General features: G+C 37.2%; 1 protein-coding gene across 1 annotated transcript; it reads right to left on the bottom strand.

The window, feature by feature from the left end:
* Positions 1-142: 142 nt before the first annotated feature.
* sympk (symplekin) lies at positions 143-18570 on the bottom strand. The gene is made up of 26 exons (XM_059547246.1): positions 18448-18570; positions 18274-18339; positions 18126-18179; positions 17952-18025; positions 15216-15342; positions 14871-15120; positions 13283-13453; positions 12961-13200; positions 12723-12874; positions 11912-12062; positions 11602-11827; positions 8166-8316; positions 7803-8038; positions 6202-6283; positions 5651-5764; positions 5422-5569; positions 5109-5269; positions 4446-4554; positions 4260-4360; positions 3548-3638; positions 3273-3374; positions 2416-2603; positions 2126-2302; positions 1307-1417; positions 647-844; positions 143-546 (listed from the first exon to the last, which is right to left on the bottom strand). Exons 1-26 carry the CDS (start codon positions 18562-18564, stop codon positions 391-393), a joined length of 3753 nt encoding a protein of 1250 aa, XP_059403229.1. The 5' UTR covers positions 18565-18570; the 3' UTR covers positions 143-390.
* Positions 18571-24982: the final 6412 nt, after the last annotated feature.

The raw sequence follows: 24982 nt of genomic DNA, 5'->3' as shown, positions 1-24982 counted from the left end.
TCTTTGTCTTTATCGTTATAGTTGTGGTGTGGACTCCGCTATTCTTTAATATTGAGAACGATTTTTATAACTATATCTTTATCGTTATCTTTATAGTTATCGTGCTTGGTGTGAACGGGCCTTTAAGTACAGAGACCAGTGATTTGTTTCCATTATTTACGGGTTGGAGATGGCATTTTATTCCAGAAATGAAAACATTGTGGCACATTCAAAATCGATTTGTTTTTAAACTAATTTGAACAATTCGTAACCACTAAAGAAATTAACCAAAATATTCCATTTTACATTTTTACTTTTAACTAACAGATACATAATACACTGAACAGAGCAGTATAGAAAGAGACGTCTTTTCAATGTGGGTGCTTCTGTTCAGACTGATTTCAAGCAGCATCAGTCCACGCTGCTTTCTCCTGCTTCTGGAGCGACATCCTCAGATTCCTCTTTGGGTTGCTCAGCCACATCCATCGCAATCGACTCTTCCATGGGTTCATCGGTCTTCTCTGAAATGGAGTTGGACTGTGATGCCTCCTCAGACACCTCCACCTGCTGAAGGTAAAAGTCATCGGTCAGCCAGTGCTATTTGCTCTTGTACTGGTCTGCATGGGTGCCATGATTGATGATGATGAAGATGATTCAAATGTTTTACCTGTGATACGGCTTCAGAAGGTACCTCCAGTGCAGCATGGTCGGTCTCCTCCTGTTCCATGGGCTCTTCTACTTCCTCGCTCCTGGGAGTCTGTTGTTGTTGTTGTGGTGGTGGTTCAGTAAACTCGACCGGTGTCGGGGCTGGAGGTTCTGCTTGTGATACTGGTGCAGGCATTGATATATGCTTTGGTACTGGCACCTTAATGAACAAAAGTGGACAAGACAGACTATTTTACTGGTGGATTATCCAGGTCATGAACATTAAACTCATTTCTGTAATGTTCATGGTATTTTGTAGAGATCAACCAATGTAATAATCGGTTTATGTGGCTGATAACTAATACTTTTGAAAACCGATATTTAGTTAGAATGTGATAACTTCAGTATAAATGAAAGTCTTCTCTCTGGTGACATATGCTAGACTTTTCCAATCATTTTGTCTGACTAAACCTACCGATTCACAATCGACGACAAGCTTGCATTCAACTTTTGAGTGAGTGCAACGTCTCCATGCACATCTCAAAGTGCAAATCAACAACTCATGAGTGGAATCATAAGACCAACCTACATTTTTGTCTTGTTTCGATAATCTGTTACACTCGGATATACATCATAAAACAGAAGAAAAGACCTGTCACTGCTTCCTTTCATTGCAACATACCTCTCTCTCTTCTTTTATTTCTGGACGATGAAGTTCAGGTTGTGGTTCTGGTTCTGGCTTCCTGCTGTTGGCCTCCAGAACGGTCATTATAGATGCTGGAATGTGGGCTTGCTACAGAAACAATGAAACAACATGATTAAATCAAAATTATTTATAAGTGAAAATTTATAACAGGTTTATTAAGTTTTCTCTTCTAAAACACTTCTCACAAACTATTTTCACTTCCTACTATTCATATCCATGTTTTGGAATAGCATTATGGTACAATATTTTTTTGTTTGTGCATGTGTTTCATGTATCATCTAAAATAAAAATATTAATATACATAAATATTAATACATAACATTTAGAAATATTATATGAATAAATAATACATTTTGCAACTTTTTTTTTCAAATTTTTGTGTTTCGCTTTTAAATGTAGTTGTTTTTGTTAACTAACATTTATAAATAAATATTTTAATATACTATAATTTTAATACATAATATTTTAACTCCACTTTTATTTTTATATTATATTTATATTATATATATATTTAAAGCTTTAGTCATTATATGTGCTATAAAAATGTTTTGCTCTTATTTATTTTATATTTCTATTTGACTGAATTGTTTATTTTAATATTTCAATCTTATTTTATTAACATTTCTCATGTCCATGAATATTTAAATTTTATTTCAGCTTAATTTGATTGAATTTAAACAATGTTTTATGTTTAACGATAACACTGGTGCACACAGTATATACAGATGACAGTTCTCATTCATTTCCCAGATAACACCGATTCAGGATAAAACCGGCAAGCTTTGTGATACACACTTGGTGAGGGGTGAAGGAGTGAACGTGCTGTAGGAGGGGCTCCCTCATCTCCGGGCAGCGCTCAAACACACTAGCCAGTTGTGCTGGAGGCAGCTGGAGGAGAACGTTGTAGGACTGGGGTTTGGTGCGCTGGCAGCACTTTACAAAGCCCTCCCACACTTTAGGATATTTCCACACCTGCAGGATCGATCAACAGTCAATCAGCAAAAGATTATCATGAGAGAGGAGTATGATGCGATTATTTATGAGAACTGTGCCGGTAATGAGCATAAAGGGTTCAGTCCATTGACCTGTTTGAGGATGAGTCGGGCTAGGATGTTCATGACGAAACCAGCCAGGCGTGGGTACATCGTGAGGGACTGGATGACCGTACGCATCAGCAGTATGGGGAGAGGGGTCTGCTCCATCAACTGCTGCATCACCACGGCCAGCACCTCGGACGTGTACACATTCTTCTCCCCAAAACACAGGTTAGTGGCTACAGAGGGAAAATTAACAAAGTGGAAAGAAAAAAAAAAAAACATTAAAGAGAGTGAAAAAAAAAACACAGCAAAAGGGTGAATGAAAGAATTCTCACTACATTGGGGGCATTATCTTTTTCAATGTTGATTATTAATATATTCATTACATTACACAAAATTATTAATTTTCCTCTTATGCCAAATATCATTAGAATATTAAGTAAAGATTGTGTTCCATGAAGATCTCTTGTAAATTTCCTAAAGTAAATATATCAAAACTTAATGTTTGATTAGTAATATGCATTGCTAAGAATTCATTTGGACAACTTTTTAAGGTGATTTTCCTCAATATTTAGATTTTCTTGCTCCCTCATATTACAGATTTTCAAATAGTTGCATTTCGGCCAAATATTGTCCGATCCTAACAAACCATACATAAAAAAAAAAACAATCAAATCAGGTTTTCAATACACTAAAATGTGTACAATTGTATATATATATAATTTGTATATCATCAATATATTTTGAAATTGTTTTCATTTCATTTTTATAATTTATCAATAATGACTGAATATTAAAAATGTATGGCATTCAAAAGCTGAATTTGCATCAATGAGAATGGGGATAAACAGAAGCATTTAAATAAATTTGCTGAAACAAACAGATGGGATTTGTGTGCATGATACCTTTGATGATTGACTTCATGTCACACTTGGAAGAGTCAATGTTGTGTAAGGCGATGAGGAGCTCTCCAGGAGTGAGCGGAGACATGGAGGAGCTGCCCTCACCTACAGAACAGACAAACCCTCAAGTTCACTAGAATTCTACTGATCCAGAGCAAAACATGAGACTGAAATTACACCATCCTGAAAAGAACTTCAAACAAACCAATAATATAAAATGAAAGCAGCCTCATTTTTGTCAACATCATTACATGCACAAGAAAATAAGCAGATATTACTATGTTGAGTGCCCAGCAGTCTGTTGAACACCTCCTTCACCACAATAGGATTGAGTTTGATGAGTTTGGGTAGAGCCTGGATCACCTCGTTCTGTTCAACACAATCAAGGAATCATTATGAATGCAGTTTAAATTATTAAAGTAATTATCAATTAATGCTACGCTAATATCTTTTCCCCACACGCAGGATGCTTGCACATTGCAAGCTGCGTCTGGCTACTTGGTTTTGATCCGTCAGAAACCCACTCGTCTCAGTGATTAAGGAACACACAGGTGTAAATGCATTGCATCGAGATACCATGAAACAAATGCACCAATATTTGTATTTTTTAGTAAAAGCTAGCATTAAACAACTTATGTACTCATTAAAATACTGTCTGCACATTAATTTGAAGCTATGAAAATATATTTTAGGATTAGAAATTCTAATGTTAGGATCGATTAATTCATTGCCCTACATAAAACAGATTTTTCTGGCGCTGAAATCTAACTAGATGAGCCTTGTTCAGAGCTGCGGTCAACTCCACTCCAGATCGTGTGTTATTGCTTTTATCACGTGAAAGAGGTTTTTAGATGCTTCACTTGTCTAACATCACCTAAATATGGAAAATTTTAATTGACTTATTTCACCACTGCTGTGCATTTGTGATTAGCTCTGATGTGGATGAAACAATACAAGACATCTAAGGAAGACACACAAGACAAAACAAACCTTCTCCAATCCATTGATGACTGGAATGAGGAAGCGAACATCTGGCACTCGCTTATGATAAAGATCCCTCACCCTCTCCACCAGCTCAGGAGATGGCGGCACTGTGAACATGAAACAATCCATGCGAGGTCAACTTTTAGATGCATATACAGACACCATCACTCTTGTTCTCATTCACACACACACCTTTATCAGTCAGTATATGCAGACAGCGAGTGACAAGCGTCTCTGCTCCTTTAGGACAGTTCTCCACCAGGAGCAGCAGGTCAGGAGAGCTCATTCCCATTCCTCTTATCTATGAAAAAACATTGATGAAACTATTATAGTTATCATAAAGTTCAACCATGCAATAAAAATTATTTTTTCTTTTGGTCCATCTCTGTTAGCTGTGAGGAATAGGTCAAAACGAACTGAAATAAGTCAAACTAAACCTGAAATAAAGGAAAACCAAAAAGAAATATTAAAAAAGACAAAAGCATAATGCAAAAATTAAATGAAAATTCAAAATAGAGCTTTTAATAAAAAAAATTACAAAAATTACAATAGTATATAAATATTTCTAAAATTACACTGTTAATGTTGACAAAATAAACTTTTAACATATACGCATTGAAAATTAAAATATGAAGACTTTTTTAGTTAAAATCCTCTCAAGAATAAAAAAGTCCCCTTTTAATTGAATTTGAACTAATCTGTAGTTTAGTTCCCCACTATTTTAGTTCACAGGAAGTGTCCGTGAACAAACAAAACAGACAAACCCTAACGGAGCAGGATATTGAGATTGAACGCCGAAGACATGAAGATTGAATAAACATTTGAGGAATCTAGTTTTGGATGAGAGTGTCTTACAGGCTGCTCGATGACCCTGAGCACACTGCGTTTGATGTCGGCGATGGCCTCGGTGTAGACAGCAGCCAGCTCATGCACCAGACGATGGTTGAGGGGAAGGAGGGAGAGATAGAGGTAAAGGCACTGCCGCACCGTTTCCTCTGTCCAGGGAGCCGCCACCTCTGAGAACACAGCGGGATTGAACAAGTGAGTTCATGTTACACTACTTTATCATAGTAGCAATTCATTTTCTTTCTATAGGAAGGTAATTTAATTCTCAAATATGAGCACATAGACCATGAACCTAATCAAAGTCTAGGAAAAGTATCTGAACCTGTATCCTCTCCTGCTCCAAACAGAAGAGAAGGTGGGTTTGGGTGGACCAGAAACTGCATGTAGGTGAGAGCGAACTTCTCAATACAGTCCTTCAGATGTTCCTTCTCATACATGCGCTTGATGAAGCTGAGAGCAGTGGAGCGCACCTGAACATCAGTGGAGACTGTTATTATACTTTTAAGTAATTATTCCATGAAACAATGACTGACAGCTGATTAGAGGTTAACCTTTTCTTTTTCATGAGAGCTGAGGTTCAGAAGGACATTGAGGTACTGGTACTGTCTGGATGGGCGTTTGAGGATGAGCTCCTTTAAAGTGGACATGCCTAAGTAAACACGGGACTGAAAGACAAATAAGAAACATTAGAGCTTCTTTTATGAAGATTTAACAAGTAAATGTATATGCAGATAATGACTGTATAAGTGATGGCATCAGACACTTTTAATGGGGGTTGTTAGTGAAAGTTCTTGAAAATTGAGACGCTTACACGGATGTCATATTTCTCGTTCTTTTTACTTCAGAACACGAAGAAAAAACCATACAACTCACATACTTGACAAGGCTAAAAGATTAATAAAGTTATCAGCATACTTAGTGTGTACTTGAAGTATAACAGGGTGAGATACATCATTGCGATCTTTCAAAATAAACAAAACATAATAAAAATAAAGTGTTTCTAATTATTTACACTTAGCATCACATATGCTTCTATTCCGAAAATCTTAATTATTCAACAACAAAAGTTACAACAGGGGTGAAGTGTAGTAGTGTGGCTGACCTCGTCTTCACAGTAGCGTTGAATCACCTCCAGTGCTGAGTCTGTGATGACTGGAGCCTCCAACACAAGCTTGGTGAAAAGCCTGTCATAAATGAAATTCAGGAATAGGTAAAAATATCATATAAACTGTTATATTAGTTCATATAAAACAAGCACTGAATTTGTGTTGCTGACAAATTCATATGAAATGTGTTCGAGAAATTCAAATATCCTGTGAGAATATCTAAAACCTTTCGGGAAGTTAATTCTTAAGGCTGGTTCACACGGCAGGATAATTAGGCCGATTTTAGCCCCGATTGACACCTTCCGACAATCTTAAGGATGCTCCGATTATCGTAAAATAATCTGATCAGATATTCCTGCCGTGTGTGGTGTGTTTAGACTGCTCTCCTCTGCTCGGAAGGACGTTGGGACCGCTCCGATCTCAAATCGGGGATATCCAACATGTTGGATTTATTTGGCCCGATTTCTTCTCGTGTGTGGTGTCCCCCGAGGACAAACGATCACGCAGCCTGTGGACTGTGGCGTGTAGCCAATCAGAAAGCGCGGTGACGAGGCGGCGAGGAAGTACCGGGAAACAAAATCAAAACAGCCGGCGGCTTGGCGCACCAGAAAGTCCAGTGGACGTTGGAGATGGAGGACTTTGTCTCCGCTTCTTTGACAATCGCCTTTTCTTTTTTTTCTTATGTTTTTTTTCGGTTACAAACAAAGGACAAACTATGGCCACTGCATCCTCTTCATCCGCCATGATTGTTTACTCTGAATTCACGTTAGATCTCGAGGGATCTGACCTGGGAATGCTCGGGAGTCAAATCGGTTCGTGTGTGATGTGTTGATTTTGCCGTGTGGCTGCACACCACACATTGTATGACCAACACTGTTAGACCCGTGATTTTTTATCGCCGTGTGTGGGGTCTCTCAGGTTTGGAAAATCGGCCGACAATTTTAAAATCGTCCCATGTGAACCAGGCATTATGGATGCAGATTTTATAATCTCATTAATTGAAAAACTACCTCTGGAATATTTGTACTTTTAAATATTATTTTGTCTCACTGTAGGACAATTAAAATAAACTAATGAGGGCATTTTAAAATCGTGAAAAAGTTGAAATAAATCAAATATGGACTTTCCTTAGTAGATTTCTACAAATTTAACCAAAGATTAAAACAAATAATTACACATTATGCATCAAATGTTACCCATTTTAAGATGAATGCAGAATAATTCATGATAGGGTTTGCAACTGGGGTTTATTAAATAAATAAATGTAAAATTTAAATAATTACAAAATCAAAATGCAAACTAGACAAAATATTTTACATGTTTGCTTGCATTTCATATGACCATTAACCAACATCAGAGAACCATGAACATGCAAATGTGTTAAATGATCAAAATATTAACTTAAAATCTGAGGGGGACTTCTATCTGTGGTCAAAGAGATTTAGACTGAGAATCTCTAATATATAAAAACACTGTCATATCGGCAAGCAAAAATAAACAAAAAATTGCAACTTTAGCTTTCTGATGAATTGTTTTAATTCACTGATGATTGTATCATGTTGATGAATAATTTGTGATGTTATGAGGTGTTTCTCACCCATCCCTCTGCTCTGGTTTCTCCTGCAGGCCAGATAGCAGTGTGTACAGACAGTGCTCATAGCTGTCCAGGGAGGCAGAGGGCTGCTGACTCAGGTATTCATTGTACTCGTGGTACAGCAGAGAAAAGGCCAGCTCACTCCTGCCCCGCATATCCTCCAAGATAAACTGCAACAAGTCGTTTTTCTTCCCACCCTCAAACTGGGTCACCAACCGTGCAAGCAGCTTCACACGGACCTGGGAGAAGATAAAACAGGAATGTGGACTTAGTAGAATGAAAGTGAAAAAAAAAAGTGAAAGTGAAAGGAAATGGATATAGAGGCTGAGGTGGTATGTACAGAAAAGCCCCAAAAAGCAAACTCACATGGGACATCCCACTCTGTGCAATGACCTTTTCTGATTGGAGGATGCGCTTGATGGCCATGTTGCTGAGTTTCTCAATCTGAGCCTCTGAAAATGGCTGCACCACGTCGGCCAATTTAAACACTTTTTTTCTGCCACTGGCCCCAGGAGCTCTGAATGAGGGTTGATGGGGAGGAAAACAAAAAGAAACAACCAATCAAAACAGATAATTAAAACTAGAGACAACCCACTAGAGGTAGGAATTTTCCACACACTGGATTTGGCATTTTAAAAACAACATAAACACAAATAAAACTGATATAGCAATATCACTTAGTGTGATAGTCATATCAGTCATATCATATATTTGTCAGCGTTTCAGAGCAGCTTGGTTCATTTACTGAATTAGGCTGCTATGAAATGCTGAGAAACACAGTATCAGGAGCTGCATGTGTGTAAATGAACACAGTGCTGTGCTCTGCTCTGAAACGGTGAACATTTCAAGTTTGAAAAGTTTGAAAATGAAGAAATTATGCTGTAAGTTTACTATTGTAATATAGTATATATATATATATATAGTATATAGTATATATATATTATATATATATAGTATATAGTATATATATATATGTATATGTATATATATATGTATATGTATATATATATATATGTATATGTATATATATATATGTATATGTATATATATATATATATATATATATATATATATATATATATAAATTTTTTTTTTTTTTACAGTGCAATTATTACAATATATTTCTTATTTTGTTTAATTTCTTTGTTTAATAATAATACTCATGATTAAAAATCATTATTATTTAATAGTCATGCAGAAATAATCAAAAACAGTGGGAAAGTGAACTAAGAAAACTCAATTGAGTGGAAAATCTTATTTAATATGGAAGCACATGGGTAGCGATATTCAATTTGCAATGTAATATGCAAAATGACAATGCAATATGTAAAATGACAATGCATTTCTGTATTTACATTTTCATTTTCCAATACATTTGTGCAACGTTTGGTGCAAAATGAAAATGAAAATTAAATTACATAATTTTCATTTGCCATTTCATACACCAGTTTTAATATGTAAAATGAAAACTAATTTTAACGCTTTATAAGTTGCAAAATTAAAATGAAAATGTATTACAGAAATGATTAGATATGTATAACATGTTCAAGCAAAAACTGTGGCAAAATGATCATTTAAATGCTATTTTTCTTAAATGCATTAACACTCACAGTCAAGACACTTACGATTGCATTTTCATTCAGTGTCCCGCAATGAATGTAGCAAAATTCAATGTGCACATTGAAAATGCATTCTGAGCCGATCACGTGTCCGCCCCCTCCCGACACGTCAATCACTGCATGAACAAGGCGGGGCTTGCAGAAGGTCAGAGACTCAAATCTCAAGAAGAGGATTCAAGTGAGAGAACATGGACAAGACAGTTGGTCCGTGTACGTTTTGATCATTTCAGTTTATGGCTTTAATATTTCATTCGCACTGGTGGGTGGAGCTGAAACGCTCCTTTCATCTGATTGGTCGAATCGCTCCACCTTCAGCTCGGTCTTTTCATTCTTTCAGGCAGAATAAGAGTCATTGCGAGTGAAGCACCACTCACTGTTAATTAGCATAATATTTGAATCAGATGTAGCTGGGCACATAATTCGTGCTGCTGAGATCTGCAAATTATTTCTAGGTTGTAGTATTGTATGAATATTGTCCCACTGATAAATACAGTGCAAATAGTTCTGTCTCTTTGGATAAAAGTGAAGTGGAAATAAAAATCAATAATAGACTGAACAGTTCCATGTCTGTAACATTTACCACTCTCATTTTTTAAGTCATAAGGCACTAGGTATGTGTGTGTGACATTAATAAATAATTGTAAAAATTAATATTGTTACATTTCTGAAATGAAAATAGTAAAATTAGCTCTATGCTGCTCAGTGCTCCTGTAGCCTACCCCAGAGCGCCCTCTCGCGGCTGTAGACGGTAATGTTTTCTCTTTGTTCTGAATAAATGCGACTTTTATATGTTTTTTTCCTCGTCATTACGTATTTTTGGACTGATGCAACTTATACCGAAAAATACGGGTAACATTATTATTATTATTTATTATGAGAGTAACTGACACAGACGAGAACTTTAATGTTTCACCAAATTCAGCTCAGATCTTCAGACTCGTCTGACTCGTGTTGCTGTATAACTGGCCAGACTTACCTTCCCAAAAAATCCTATTTAATTTTATTTCATAAATTTAACTATTTTTTCCACTTCACTGTTATCCAAGGAGACAGAACTATTTGCACTGTTTTTATCAGTGGGACAATGTTTATACAATACTATAACCTAGAAATAATTTAACGGGGTCTCTTGCAAGTCGCAGCAGCACGAATTATGTGGCCAGCATCATCTGATTCAAATATTATGCTAATTAACAGTGAGCGGTGGTTTCAGACATTACAGTGCTTCACTCGCACTGACTCTTATTCTGCCTGAAAGAATGGAAAGACCCAGAGCCGTTAAATATGACCGAGTTGAAGGTGGAGCGATTCGACCAATCAGATGAAAGGAGCGTTTCAGCTCCACCCACCAGTGCGAATGGAATATTGAAGCCATAAACCGAAATGATCAAAACGTACACGGACCAACGGTCTTGTCCATGTTCTCTCACTTGAATCCTCTTCTTGAGATTTGAGTCTCTGAACTTCTGCAAGCCCCGCCTTGTTCATGCAGTGATTGACGTGTCGGGAGGGGGCGGACACGTGATCGGCTCGGAATGCATTTTCAATGTGCACATTGAATTTTGCTACATTCACTGCGGGACACTGAATGAAAATCCAATCGTAAGTGACTTGACTGTGAGTGTTAATGCATTTAAGAAAAATAGCATTTAAATGATAATTTTGCCACAGTTTTTTGCTTGAACATGTTATACATATCTAATCATTTCTGTAATACATTTTCATTTTAATTTTGCAACTTATAAAGCGTTAAAATTAGTATTCATTTTACATATTAAAACTGGTGTATGAAATGCCACAAACGTTGCACAAATGTATTGGAAAATGTAAATGTAAATACAGAAATGCATTGCCATTTTACATATTGCATTGTCATTTTGCATATTACATTGCAAATTGAATATCGCTACCCATGTGCTTCCATAATTTAAGTCACTATTTAAAAACAAAATGTTTTACCTAATATGTGGGTGTGCTAAGATTTGTTTGTTAGAATATCACATTATTAGCTTAGTGCCATGCAATATCCAACAGCAAAAGCTGCGAGTCACATCTTTGGCACACTTCACTTGACTAGCACTATTTTGTTCAACTCCAAATCAGTTTCTTATGAGACTGTGTATTAGTTAGGATGCCGCCTCAGAAGGCAGCTCATCACTGATGTGCTATAGGGACACTCTTACTTGGGCTGTGTGCTGGGCAGAATGGGCTCTGGAAGCTTCTTGATCTGAGGTGCCTCTTCAGTGATAGGGCTCTTGTAGGCCGCTTGCGCCCCCAACACTGAGATGGCTTGACCCAGGGACACGGCAGACAGCTTGCGGATGATCAGAGGGTCTTTGGAGCTGGACTCACCCGCTCCACCATCTTCCCCCTTCACCTCTTCATCTCGAGCCTTACACAGCTCCAGCCCTGTGCAGCAGGAGAGAGGAGATGATGTTCAACACACAAACCCCCTCACCGGCTCTCCTTGCTTTTAAATAACTATCACTTCACCTGGTCCCAAGCCAGCCCCAGTCATCTGTGTGGCCATCAGCCTGGCTAAATGTTTGATCTGGGCATCAGTGCCGGCTGATTCTACAGGTGTGTAGGTGGCTTGGAAGGAGGCCGGCATGACTTCAGGCAGGTAAACCATACTGATGAGCACCTGCATTGACACAAATCATAAAAAAGTGCAAGTTAGCACATTTAGGTTATAGTGATAAGCGCAGTTGCAGATTAAAATAAATAACCGGAATTAGTCTTTTATGCAGCGTGTTTGAGATTATAGCGCAGCACTGTGTTCATTTACACTCTTCCTGTGTTTTCAGATTCTCAGAGTGACTCGCTTTGTAGAAAATACTGCTTCACACAAACAACATCTCTGCATGTTACTTATTATGTGCATTCAGAAACATGCACCAGGATCACTGCATTTTCACTTTTGTCTAATTTCCATCATATTTGTGCAGAAGTTTTCAGGATTTTACAATATTTATAGCGAGAAGCATCAAATAAACAGACTTAAAGATCTCCCTGCAGTTTTCCACCAAAATAAAGTTTGAGGCTTTTAAATGACTGTAAGTGAAGAATTGGAGAACATATTAGCACTGTAAGGTGTAGTGTAAAATACAACACCATAATTATTAAATATTCATTGTTGAATTTTAAGTACTTTTAATTTGCATTCATATTTTTGTCTTCATATTTTTTTAATTATTAGAATGTTTTTTTTTTTATATGATAGTAAAAACTTTAAAATAATGATGATTATTATTTTTAGCATTATTACTAAAACATTTAAAGAAACACACAAAGTTAAACTCACCAGGTTGGCCACATTGTCTGGGCTCAGTAAAGGCAACAGGAACTCAGCAGTGAGATCGATTGCAGATTGGGTGCCAACAGAGGAGGATGGTTTTGGGGTGACGACTGGAGCTGGTTCTTCTTTATCCTCATCATCCTCCGCTAGAGGGGCATCTGCAAGCACAAACAAGGCATTACTTCTCTCCTTTTCAATTGATCCATGCCAACAAATTGATCCAGCCCAAGTAACAGCAACTCACCCATCTTGATCCTCTTGCCCTCAACGTAGGGCTCATGGTGGAGTCTCTTACGGGGCTGTACGGTGGCTGGTGTGCAGCGGGTGATCTCACTCTGAGACATGCCGAGGTCCAGCAGCAGAGTGGAAATCTGGCCCTGGAAGTCCACGCTGCTGGGGTGCTTCAGCACCGAGACCAAGTGCAGCTTCAGGTTCTTGCGCACACTGCTTACCTGAGACTTAGCCAGAGTTGGCGGCAGGTTAGCTGGGGAGCACAACAAAACAGATTAAGAACAAAATACATTAGTAGATTTGTATTTTGAATAATGTCAGTGGACGGAACTCACCATGTAGCGTCTCATAGGCCTGCACCACCTCGGACATGAACATGGGCCGCTGTCTGGCCAGCGTGGCCAGTGATCCCAGTGCAGTGGTGAGATTAATGCTGGAGATGGCAGGGTGCACCATAAACTTCAACAACTGCTCCAGAGCCGACTTGCCCTCCTCACATAAGGTGTCTTAGAGCAGGACAGGAGGAGGTGAGGAAGACAGGGAGAGAAGAAAGGGAAGCAAAAATAAAGAATGAAAATGTTTCTGTGAAACTTTAAGTTTTGACATTAGGCCAGTACACTTTGATTTTACAGATGAAAATGATAATTGTGAAGAAAAAAAGTTTGCTGTGCTTGGCTGCACAATTTGCCCGATATGTTTTATTATTATTATTATTATTATAAATCAATATGAATAATAAATATAAATAATAATAGTAATTATTATTATTACTACTAAATATATAAATGTTAAATATTTCAGTATCAAAAAAAAATAATCAGGTTTATAAGGTTTATATTTGATCTTTGTGGATTTCATCCAGGCTGCAAAATTTTGACAAATGTGTGATTTTATATCAATGTGACAATTAAATAATAATAATAATAATTATTATTATTATTATTATTATTATTATTATTTAATTATAATTCATACAAATTATTGTTAAAAAATAAAAAAAATTGAAATTTTACTGTAAAAAAAAAAAATCAAGTACTTACCGTAATATAATAACTTGCTACAGTACAAACTGCTAAATTACAGTGCTATTTATGGTTGTCTTAATTTCTTCATTTTCAAATGTTAAAGGGGTCATATGATGCTATTTTTAGCATTCATATGATCGTTATTTTGTGTATTTGGTGTAACAGAATATGTTGACATGCTTTAATGTTGAAAAAAAAAAAAAATATATTATTTTTCAAATACTGTACATTGTTGTAGGTCCTCTATGCCCCACCGCTCTCAAACACATCGTTTTCTACAAAGTCCCTCCTTCTGACAAGCACAGCCTGCCCTGATTGGCCAACTGACCCAGTGCATTGTGCACGTTTCTAAAATGTAATGCCCCTCTCCATAATCGTGAGCTTCAGCTTTTAACATAAATGTAAAGACAGTTAATAATGTCCTTAGTTTTACATCATAAATGTAAAGACAGTTAATAATGTCCTTAGTTTTATCATCAGTTAAGCCTGAAAGGGGAACAGATTCGCACGACAGACAGTGATGAAGCTTGTATGTGTTTGCAGTACACAAGCCGAGATTAAGAAAGCTGACTCCACTGAGATGTGACCCTTAAACAATAAAGCTTTTAAAACCACTGGAAGCCCTTAAAGCTTCGCCTTTATCGGCATCAGACAGTTTAAAAAGCACATCTCATCACTAGTTTGTGTAGATGGTTGGCACGTTGCGTTCCCAAATGCAAGTTACAAGCGCCCAAATGCAGAGATGAGCATGTGCAAATCAGAGACACTGAACACACTAATTCATGAGCTGCATGCATGCCACCCTTCACTCAAACATAAAGCACATACATTTATTTAAAAGAAACGATAACCATACTGAAAGCCAAAACTTTGTTTGAAAATGTGACTCTGCTCTTACCATATCGAATATATGTGTGGTCTTTGGGGATTTTGTCCAGGCTGATGTCTCCCTCCTGTTTCTTGGGCGTGTCAGAGTCAGGTGTCCGTGGTGACAGAGTGATGATGAGGGACTCTGTGAATTTGATGGCATGAGTGCGAACCCCATCGTTATCGGAATCCAGCAAGGCCAGAACATCCTCTTTTATCTGGGTCATCATATCCCAGCATGCCTCCTCCATGTCCGAGACGCTCTTAACGCGCACCAGCCACTAACAGAAACAAATAAAAAACATGTCAGACACTTAAAAACTATCAGCCCAGGCAAACACTGAATACTGTGTATGTGAGTGAAAACTAATGATACCTGTAAAGCCACTTTGTATAGCTGAGTGAGCGTCAGAATGGCCTTTTTCACCACATTCACACTCTCATCTCTCATCAGCATGTTCAGGTTGGCAATCAGCCTCAGAAGCAGCTCATTGTCTCTTTTACTGAATGAACAAGAAGCAACTCTTTAGGGACTGGTCATGATAGGTATGTGAAGTATTGAATTTATAAATTTTTTATTGTGCAGTACGAGTCAATCCCTCTCAGATGGTTTGATGAAGGTTACCTGACCATTTCTAATTTTCCTAGTTTAGTTTTGAGTGATTTCTCTGTGTTTTGTATTGCAAAACCACCTTTATTATTTTTGTTTTACTTTGTTCTAGGGCTGCACGATAAATCGAAATGGAATCGAGATTGCGATTCGACGGAAGCTGTGATAGTCATGCGTATCTTTCAGAGAAGCATGGTTCTGTGATCAACAGTAAATCTCCATCCAAAGGCCAGAGGGCACTTTTACGTCGAAAATCTAAATACGCTCTGAAGAAGAAACCCTGCTGGATAAACAGAAGATTTAACTGCTTTTATTGATTCAACGTGACTAATAAACACAGGACTATGACAATATATGATTAATCGGAGCTGTTATTATTATAATTTTCATTAAAATAAAATATAGTTATGCAGTGTGTTTGGAGTAAAAATATGTTATTAAATGTGGTATTTATTTCACATGCGTTCAGATGGAGCAGCATTTACTACACAGGGCCGTACTTCACTAATAAGCGATTTTTCGCGTAACTTGTCATTGAACTACAGCTCTGTATAGTAAATTTACTATACAGTCGTGGCCAAAAGTTTTGAGAATTACATAAATATTAGTTTTCAAAAAGTTTGCTGCTAAACTGCTTTTAGATCTTTGTTTCAGTTGTTTCTGTGATGTACTGAAATATAATTACAAGCACCTCATACCTTTCAAAGGCTTTTATCGACAATTACATGACATTTATGCAAAGAGTCAGTATTTGCAGTGTTGGCTCTTCTTTTTCAGGACCTCTGCAATTCGACTGGGCATGCTCTCAATCAACTTCTGGGCCAAATCCTGACTGATAGCAACCCATTCTTTCATAATCACTTCTTGGAGTTTGTCAGAATTAGTGGGTTTTTGTTTGTCCACCCGCCTCTTGAGGATTGACCACAAGTTCTCAATGGGATTAAGATCTGGGGAGTTTCCAGACCATGGACCCAAAATTTCAACATTCTGGTCCCCGAGCCACTTAGTTATCACTTTTGCTTTATGGCACGGTGCTCCATCGTGCTGGAAAATGCATTGTTCTTCACCAAACTGTTGTTGGATTGTTGGAAGAAGTTGCTGTTGGAGGGTGTTTTGGTACCATTCTTTATTCATGGCTGTGTTTTTGGGCAGAATTGTGAGTGAGCCCACTCCCTTGGATGAGAAGCAACCCCACACATGAATGGTGTCAGGATGCTTTACTGTTGGCATGACACAGGACTGATGGTAGCGCTCACCTTTTCTTCTCCGGACAAGCCTTTTTCCAGATGCCCCAAACAATCGGAAAGGGGCTTCATCGGAGAATATGACTTTGCCCCAGTCCTCAGCAGTCCATTCACTATACTTTCTGCAGAAGATCAATCTGTCCCTGATGTTTTTTTTGGAGAGAAGTGGCTTCTTTGCTGCCCTTCTTGACACCAGGCCATCTTCCAGAAGTCTTGGCCTCACTGTGCGTGCAGATGCGCTCACACCTGCCTGCTGCCATTCCTGAGCAAGCTCTGCACTGGTGGCACTCCGATCCCGCAGCTGAATCCTCTTTATGAGACGATCCTGGCGCTTGCTGGACTTTCTTGGACGCCCTGAAGCCTTCTTTACAAGAATTGAACCTCTTTCCTTGAAGTTCTTGATGATCCTATAAATTGTTGATTTAGGTGCAATCTTAGTAGCCACAATATCCTTGCCTGTGAAGCCATTTTTATGCAACGCAATGATGGCTGCACGCGTTTCTTTGCAGGTCACCATGGTTAACAATGGAAGAACAATGATTTCAAGCATCACCCTCCTTTTAACATGTCAAGTCTGCCATTCTAACCCAATCAGCCTGACATAATGATCTCCAGCCTTGTGCTCGTCAACATTCTCACCTGAGTTAACAAGATGATTACTGAAATGATCTCAGCAGGTCCTTTAATGACAGCAATGAAATGCAGTGGAAATGTTTTTTTGGGATTAAGTTCATTTTCATGGCAAAGAAGGACTATGCAATTCATCTGATCACTCTTCATAACATTCTGGAGTATATGCAAATTGCTATTATAAAAACTTAAGCAGCAACTTTTCCAATTTCCAATATTTATGTAATTCTCAAAACTTTTGGCGACGACTGTACACCTAAGTATCAAAACGCGCATGACAACTGCATTCGATTAATCATGCAGCCCTACTTGGTTCAAACACAGCAGCAGTCTGTGTCTTGGCCTATAGCAAACTTTTTATAATCCCACTTTTATAATGGGTAGAGTTTGAGTGCACATGCAGAATATTTCTAGACTAAGACTTACCTTTTTTTATTTTTTTTTAATCAGTGAAAAAGTTTTTTTTAAATTTCAGATTAATTATCTCAGATGGAGTAAACTGAAATTTCCACAGATATAAGTCCACTATGATAACATTCTTGTGTATAAATTTTGAGTTTGAGATTCCAACTAACTTTACAATTTATTGAGGTGCGATGATTCGTATCTAAGATAAGCCAGTACTCACCATGCCTCCTCAATGAACCCGATGACAAACTTTCGCACCTCAATTGATTTATCTGTCTGAAATGCGATGATTTCCTGTTGAGAATAGATGAAAGCAGAAAGTGTGAATTTAATTTCTGTGTCGCTCATCTACCTCCTTACACAAGCTGGTGAAGTCTGTTCGAACTGCACTTACATCCAGAAAATTGTCAAGCAATGAAGGGTCCTTGTTGATAATCAACTCCTGCACCTAATAATAAAAAGACAGAGAACAGAACTACATAATCATGAACACTAACCATCTGATTTTTATGTTTACGTCAATGTGATAAGAATTTCCAAACCTGTTTGAGAACAATAAGCTTTTCCTCTGTAGAGATGAGGGCCGCCTGGTTTAGCAGCTCCACCACCTGATGGAGAAATGCAATCAATGCCAAATGTCACATTTGCAACAACAACAAAAAAAAAACAGCAATAACTAGTGCAGTGACTTATTGGTAATGATATCCCAGTGTTACCTTCTCGCTAGTGGTCATGTCAAAGGCTGCTCCTTCCTCATTGCTGTAGTTCTGTGAGCCCACATGTGCTTGTTCTCCGCCTGACGCCATTGTGAAAAAATCTAAAGAAAAGAGCATCACAGGTTACAAAGATGAAAAAAGAAAAGGGAAGCACAATTTCAAGGTCAGCCTATTTCCATATTAACATGTGAAATGTGGGTTTTTCCATATTACATACTCAACATTGAGGAACATGCTCAATATAATCACCTTACAGGACTCACTGTCAAAAATACCGGTCATTCAAAGTAATATTTTCTCACAATTCAATGCACTTTTCATGTACTTACCTTCTGATTACTTCTATTATCTTTTTAGTAAACCTCTCCTAAGACAATACATTACAAGGCAAACATTTTCATTGAAAATAAAAACTGTCAAAAAACATTTTAAGTTTTTTTTATTTTTTTTTACAACTTATCTATTTGTGCCTGTAGACTTCAAGTACGACACATATTTTTAAAGCCCGGTCTCTCAAAATGATCCAGGCATCTCCATTTCAGCAGCACTTGCGGCAATCTGGAGGTTTCAACAAAGGGGTTTGTATATATGCAGTATCCTTTGCCTAATTAATTTTAATTTAATTAATTAATTTTTGCCTAAGATTTTATTACAGTTTTTAAAAGACATATCTAACTGGAATAATTTAAAAACTTTTAATTTTAATGTCAACAAAATTAGTTTGGAAACCTGGCTTTATATTAGAGCATTAAGTATTTTAGGCAGATCTGATGAAGTGATGATGCAATGTAACATACAGTACACTTATATCCAGAAACTATATCCAGCATCTCCGAAGGAAATTTGGGAGGTTTCTCATGCATAACTTGTGGGTTACAATTACTAACCTTAAATAAAAGTCAACCCGAATGAAACACAATAGCAGATTTTGAATGAATGAATGAGGGTTGTTGTAATTGTGACTAAACCTGAGTCCAGTAAATACTCGAAAACCGAGAAACACTTGTCCGTGATGCAGATAAATATGCTTGAATAATTTTTAGGACTAACGTTACATACTGAAATAGCTCGTTAATTGCTCTCACACAATTGGGCTAATAGTAGCTAGATTACTTAATCTTATAAAACAGGCTTTCTGGCTGTCCTAGAGTAGCAACTTTAGCAGATGATGAGTATCACACTTAACAGTCTTAAAATAAATTATTTTAAATTCTATAAAATGTGGGGAAATAAAATTCATAATAAAACCTGTCGGTTAGCACTGACAGTAATAAGCGATCTTTCAAACAAGCAAAGAGTTAGATAGCACAAAACGTATTTTACCTTACTCAACCTTTCTTGGGATAACTTCTCTAGTGGGATAATATCCATATAATTAATTTTGTTACAAATTTACCAGTACTAGCAGTTACTTCAGCAATGTGTCTGCTAGTTTGCTGCTATTTGCGCCATGTTAAGAGGAGAAGAATCTACTTCCGGGGTTGAGCGTGAACGTGAGGTACATGGGAAATTGAGTTTTGTTTGGTATTTTTCCTTGAACATACAATACATGTAATAATTTATTGGAAATGAGTTGTTGTTCTTTTAATTAAGCACTGAAACAATACTACAGAATGAAAAAAATTCAAACAACAAGCACAAGAGGTGCATACTTACAAGTTGTAAACTATACTTTAACAAAATATTATATATATAAATTATATATATGTATACATATACTTTGCTTCAATTTATAAACGATATATATATATACCGTATATACACACAAACCCGATTCCAAACATTTTGGGACACTGTACAAATTGTGAGTAAAAAAGGAATGGAATAATTTACAAATCTCATAAACTTATATTTTATTCACAATAGAATATAGATAACATATCAAATGTTGAAATTGAGACATTTTCAAATGTTATGCCAAATATTGGCTCATTTTGGATTTCATGAGAGCTAAACATTACAAAAAAGCTGGGACAGGTAGCAATAAGAGGCCGAAAAAGTTGATCTGGGTCATTATTGGGTATAAAAAGAGCCTCTCAGAGTGGCAGTGTCTCTCAGAAGTCAAGATGGGCAGAGGATCAGCAATTCCCACAATGCTGTGGCGAAAAATAGTGGTGCAATATCAGAAACAGGGCTGGGGAGTGACGAAATACATGTAACGGCGTAACGTATTTACAATACAAAATATGAGTAACTGTATTTCGTTATAATTCAATTTAAATAAGGGGTAATCGGATTACAGTTACATCTGAAAAGTAGTTTACATTACCAGTGATTACTTTTATTTTGATGTCACTTCTAAATGTAATATTTAAGTAAACCGTTTGGGGATTTCAACCAATATGGCGACTGATTTTCCATTGAAACCACTGATCTATAATATAGATCTATAATATAGATCAGTGGTTGAAACAAAAAAAAACTGTGTGCAGCAGCTTAACGACTCCCAGTGCCCGTACATACATGCTCATCATCACGACATAAACATTCTCCTAGAACTCACACTTTGCATTCAGTTAACAGATCCATACGAATCATGCATGAAATAAAAGTTTATAAAGTCAAATGATAGCTTTACGTGCTTTACAGATGAACTTGAAGTCTTTATTCATTTGAAATGTTCTATAATAGATCTTTGACTCGGTAATACAAGTTCATGATCAGATTCCTGAACAGATTATTCTTTTGATTCAATCTTTTGAAATAATTATTTATTTTGATTAACAAAACCAGTGTGGAAACCAATGGTTCACAAACTGGATAGATCTGAAATGCAGGGCTCGCAAAATCGCTAGCCCGACGTCCCGTGTTTTCCAGTCGGTCTCCAAATTTAATCACCGCCCTGCCCGACCGGCTATCTTGAACAGTGATGTAAAATTCCTTGATTTGCGTTGTTCACTCGCTTAAAGGGGTGAAACGGATCATAGTTGATCATTTGTACTTGTTTCGAAATCTTGCAGATTCAAACGTTTTAAATCATTTGCGTGCATTTGGGGCTTGCGCTCACTCATTCAAAAACGTTTCTGCGCTTACACAGATCTGAAACCTTTTTTGCGTATCCTTGGTTTTGAATGAACACATACAAAATTATCTCAAAATAATTTTCTCTGCAAATATTCTCGTAAAACACCGTCGGTTATGTCTTAAGTGAACGTATACATTGGAGAAATAAATCTCCTGTGAATTGAACTGGGTCTTAAAGGGGCAGCAACCTTTAAATACCTGGTGTTACATTAGTGGCACCTGCTGTCAGAGAGTGACACTTGCATCTCATTCACAAAGCTAAAATCGGACCATTCTGTTTTTACTTCATTTTGTTAATTATACAATCCAAATAACATGTATTTAGCATCTTTTTTTGGATAGTTATTCCTCTGATTTAAAATAGAGCACAGACATTTTATTTTTGTTTAAATTTAGATATTTCCTCTAGTTGTATGATTTTTTTTAATTTGATTTAGGATTTGTTTTAAAATTTCAAGTTCGTTTTATTATTAAACATTTCAATTTCACAAAGAAATATGCAGCATTTTGTCTTTTGTCTAATAATAAAAGGACACATTGTCATTTATAATTTGTCTTAAATCACATTTTGTAATAAATAAATAAATATATAAATCAATTGTATGGTGTAATTGTATGGTGGTTTTGTGAATTTTATCACATCATAATTTTATTGAATCATTACATCCCGATATGCTTCTAGTTTTTGCTGATCATGCTGATTTGTCCACATTAAAGTCCAGCAGATGTCTTTTTTTTTGGGGGGGGGGGGGGGGGGGGCTAGTTACATCCATTATGGGCTACCAAAACCTGAAGAATGCCTGCCCGAAGAGCTACCAGGGATTTAGAAATTTTGCGACCCCAGAGATGTTTATCCAAAAAGCATTGTTAATAACGACATTGCTTGCAACCATGGGAAACGAGCCCTGTTAATTTTGACTCAGCGATTATTCTGCAACTCTTTTTCACTCAAAGTTTGGTCCATTCATTACACAAATCTATTGTAAAACTTGAACAACTGTGCCAGTTGTTTAGGCTACTTTTGAAGCTTGGAATGCAGCATGGAACAGCATGGAATCCCATTCATTGTATTTAAAATGAATTTCTATTGAATGTGAGATTTAAATGGCATAACATTTTTTGTTGTTCATAAAAATTCTGTGGAAAGCATGACTTGATGGTTGCTCTGTCAATTCTTCGTCATCAGTTAGGAACCTAGGTGTGCTATTTGATCGCAATCTTTCCTTAGAAAGCCACGTTTCTTGCATTTGTGAATTTGTAATTTTTCCATCTCAAAAATATATCTAAATTACGGCCTATGCTCTCAATGTCAAATGCAGAAATGTTAATCCATGCATTTATGACCTCAAGGTTTGATTATTGTAATGCTTTATTGGGTGGTTGTTCTGCACGCTTAGTAAACAAACTACAGCTAGTCCAAAATGCAGAAGCAAGAGTTCTTACTAGAACTAGGAAGTATGACCATATTAGCCTGGTCCTGTCAACACTGCACTGGCTCCCTATCAAGCATCGCATAGATTTTAAAATATTGCTTATTACTTATAAAGCCCTGAATGGTTTAGCACCTCAGTATTTGAATGAGCTCCTTTTCCATTATAATCCTCTACGTCCGCTACGTTCTCAAAACTCAGGCAATTTGATAATACCTAGAATATCAAAATCAACTGCAGGCGGCAGATCCTTTTCCTATTTGGCGCCCAAACTCTGGAATAACCTACCTAACATTGTTCGGGAGGCACTCTTGCAGTTTAAATCTAGATTAAAGATCCATCTCTTTAACCTGGCATACACATAACATACTAATATGCTTTTATTATCCAAATCCGTTAAAGGATTTTTAAGCTGCATTAATTAGGTAAACCGGAACCGGAAACACTTCCTATAACACCCTATGTACTAGCTACATCATTAGAAGAATGGCATCTACGCTAATATTTGTCTGTTTCTCTCTTGTTCCGAGGTCACCGTGGCCACCAGATCCAGTCTGTATCCAGATCAGAGGGTCACTGCAGTCACCCGGATCCAGTACGTATCCAGACCAGATGCTGGATCAGCACCTAGAAAGGACCTCTACATCCCTGAAAGACAGTGGAGACCAGGACAACTAGAGCCCCAGATACAGATCCCCTGTAAAGACCTTGTCTCAGAGGAGCACCAGGAAAAGACCACAAGAAACAGATGATTCTTCTGCACAATCTGACTTTGCTGCAGCCTGGAATTCAACTACTGGTTTTGTCTGGTCAGAGGAGAACTGGCCCCCCAACTGAGCCTGGTTTCTCCCAAGGTTTTTTTCTCCATTCTGTCACCGATGGAGTTTCGGTTCCTTGCCGCTGTCGCCTCTGGCTTGCTTAGTTGGGGACACTTCATCTACAGCGATATCGTTGACTTGATTGCGAATAAATGCACAGACACAATTTAACTGAACATAGATGACATAACTGAATCCAATGATGAACTGCCTTTAACTATCATTTTTGCATTATTGACACTGTTTTCCTAATGAATGTTGTTCAGTTGCTTTGATGCAATGTATTTTGTTTAAAGCGCTATATAAATAAAGGTGACTTTGACTTTGACTTTGTTACAGACATGGAACTGTTCAGTCTATTATTGATTTTTATTTCCACTTCACTTTTTTCCAATGAGACTCTATTTATCGGTGGGACAATATTCATACAATACTACAACCTAGAAATAATTTGCAGGTCTCAGCAGCACGAATTGTGTGGCCAGCATAATCTGATTCAAATATTTTGCTAATTAACATTGAGTGGTGGTTTCAAACATTAGAGTGCTTCACTCGCACTGACTCTTATTCTGCCTGAAAGAATGAAAAGACCGAGCTGAAGGTGGAGCGATTCGACCAATCAGATGAAAGGAGCGTTTCAGCTCCACCCACCAGTGCGAATGAAATATTGAAGCCATAAACCGAAATGATCAAAACTTACACGGACCAACGGTCTTGTCCATGTTCTCTCACTTGAATCCTCTTCTTGAGATTTGAGTCTCTGAACTTCTGCAAGCCCCGCCTTGTTCATGCAGTGATTGACGTGTCGGGAGGGGGCGGACACGTGATCGGCTCGGAATGCATTTTCAATGTGCACATTGAATTTTGCTACATTCATTGCGGGACACTGAATGAAAATGCAATCGAAGTGTCTTGACTGTGAGTGTTAATGCATTTAAGAAAAATAGCATTTAAATGATCATTTTGCCACAGTTTTTGCTTGAACATGTTATACATATCTAATCATTTCTGTAATACTTAATTTTGCAACTTATCAAGCGTTAAAATTAGAATTCATTTTACATATTAAAACTGGTGTATGAAATGGCAAATGAAAATTATGTAATTTAATTTTCATTTTGCACCAAACGTTGCACAAATGTATTGGAAAATGTAAATGTAAATACAGAAATGCATTGCCATTTTACATATTGCATTGTCATTTTGCATATTACATTCCAAATTGAATATCGCTACCCATATGCTTCCATAAAGAAGGATCCG

Source organism: Carassius carassius, chromosome 4 (genome assembly GCF_963082965.1).
Source record: "Carassius carassius chromosome 4, fCarCar2.1, whole genome shotgun sequence".
Taxonomy (NCBI): Eukaryota; Metazoa; Chordata; class Actinopteri; order Cypriniformes; family Cyprinidae; genus Carassius; species Carassius carassius.
Note: the sequence above shows the minus strand (reverse complement) of the source record. Positions and strands in the feature narration are given on the sequence as shown.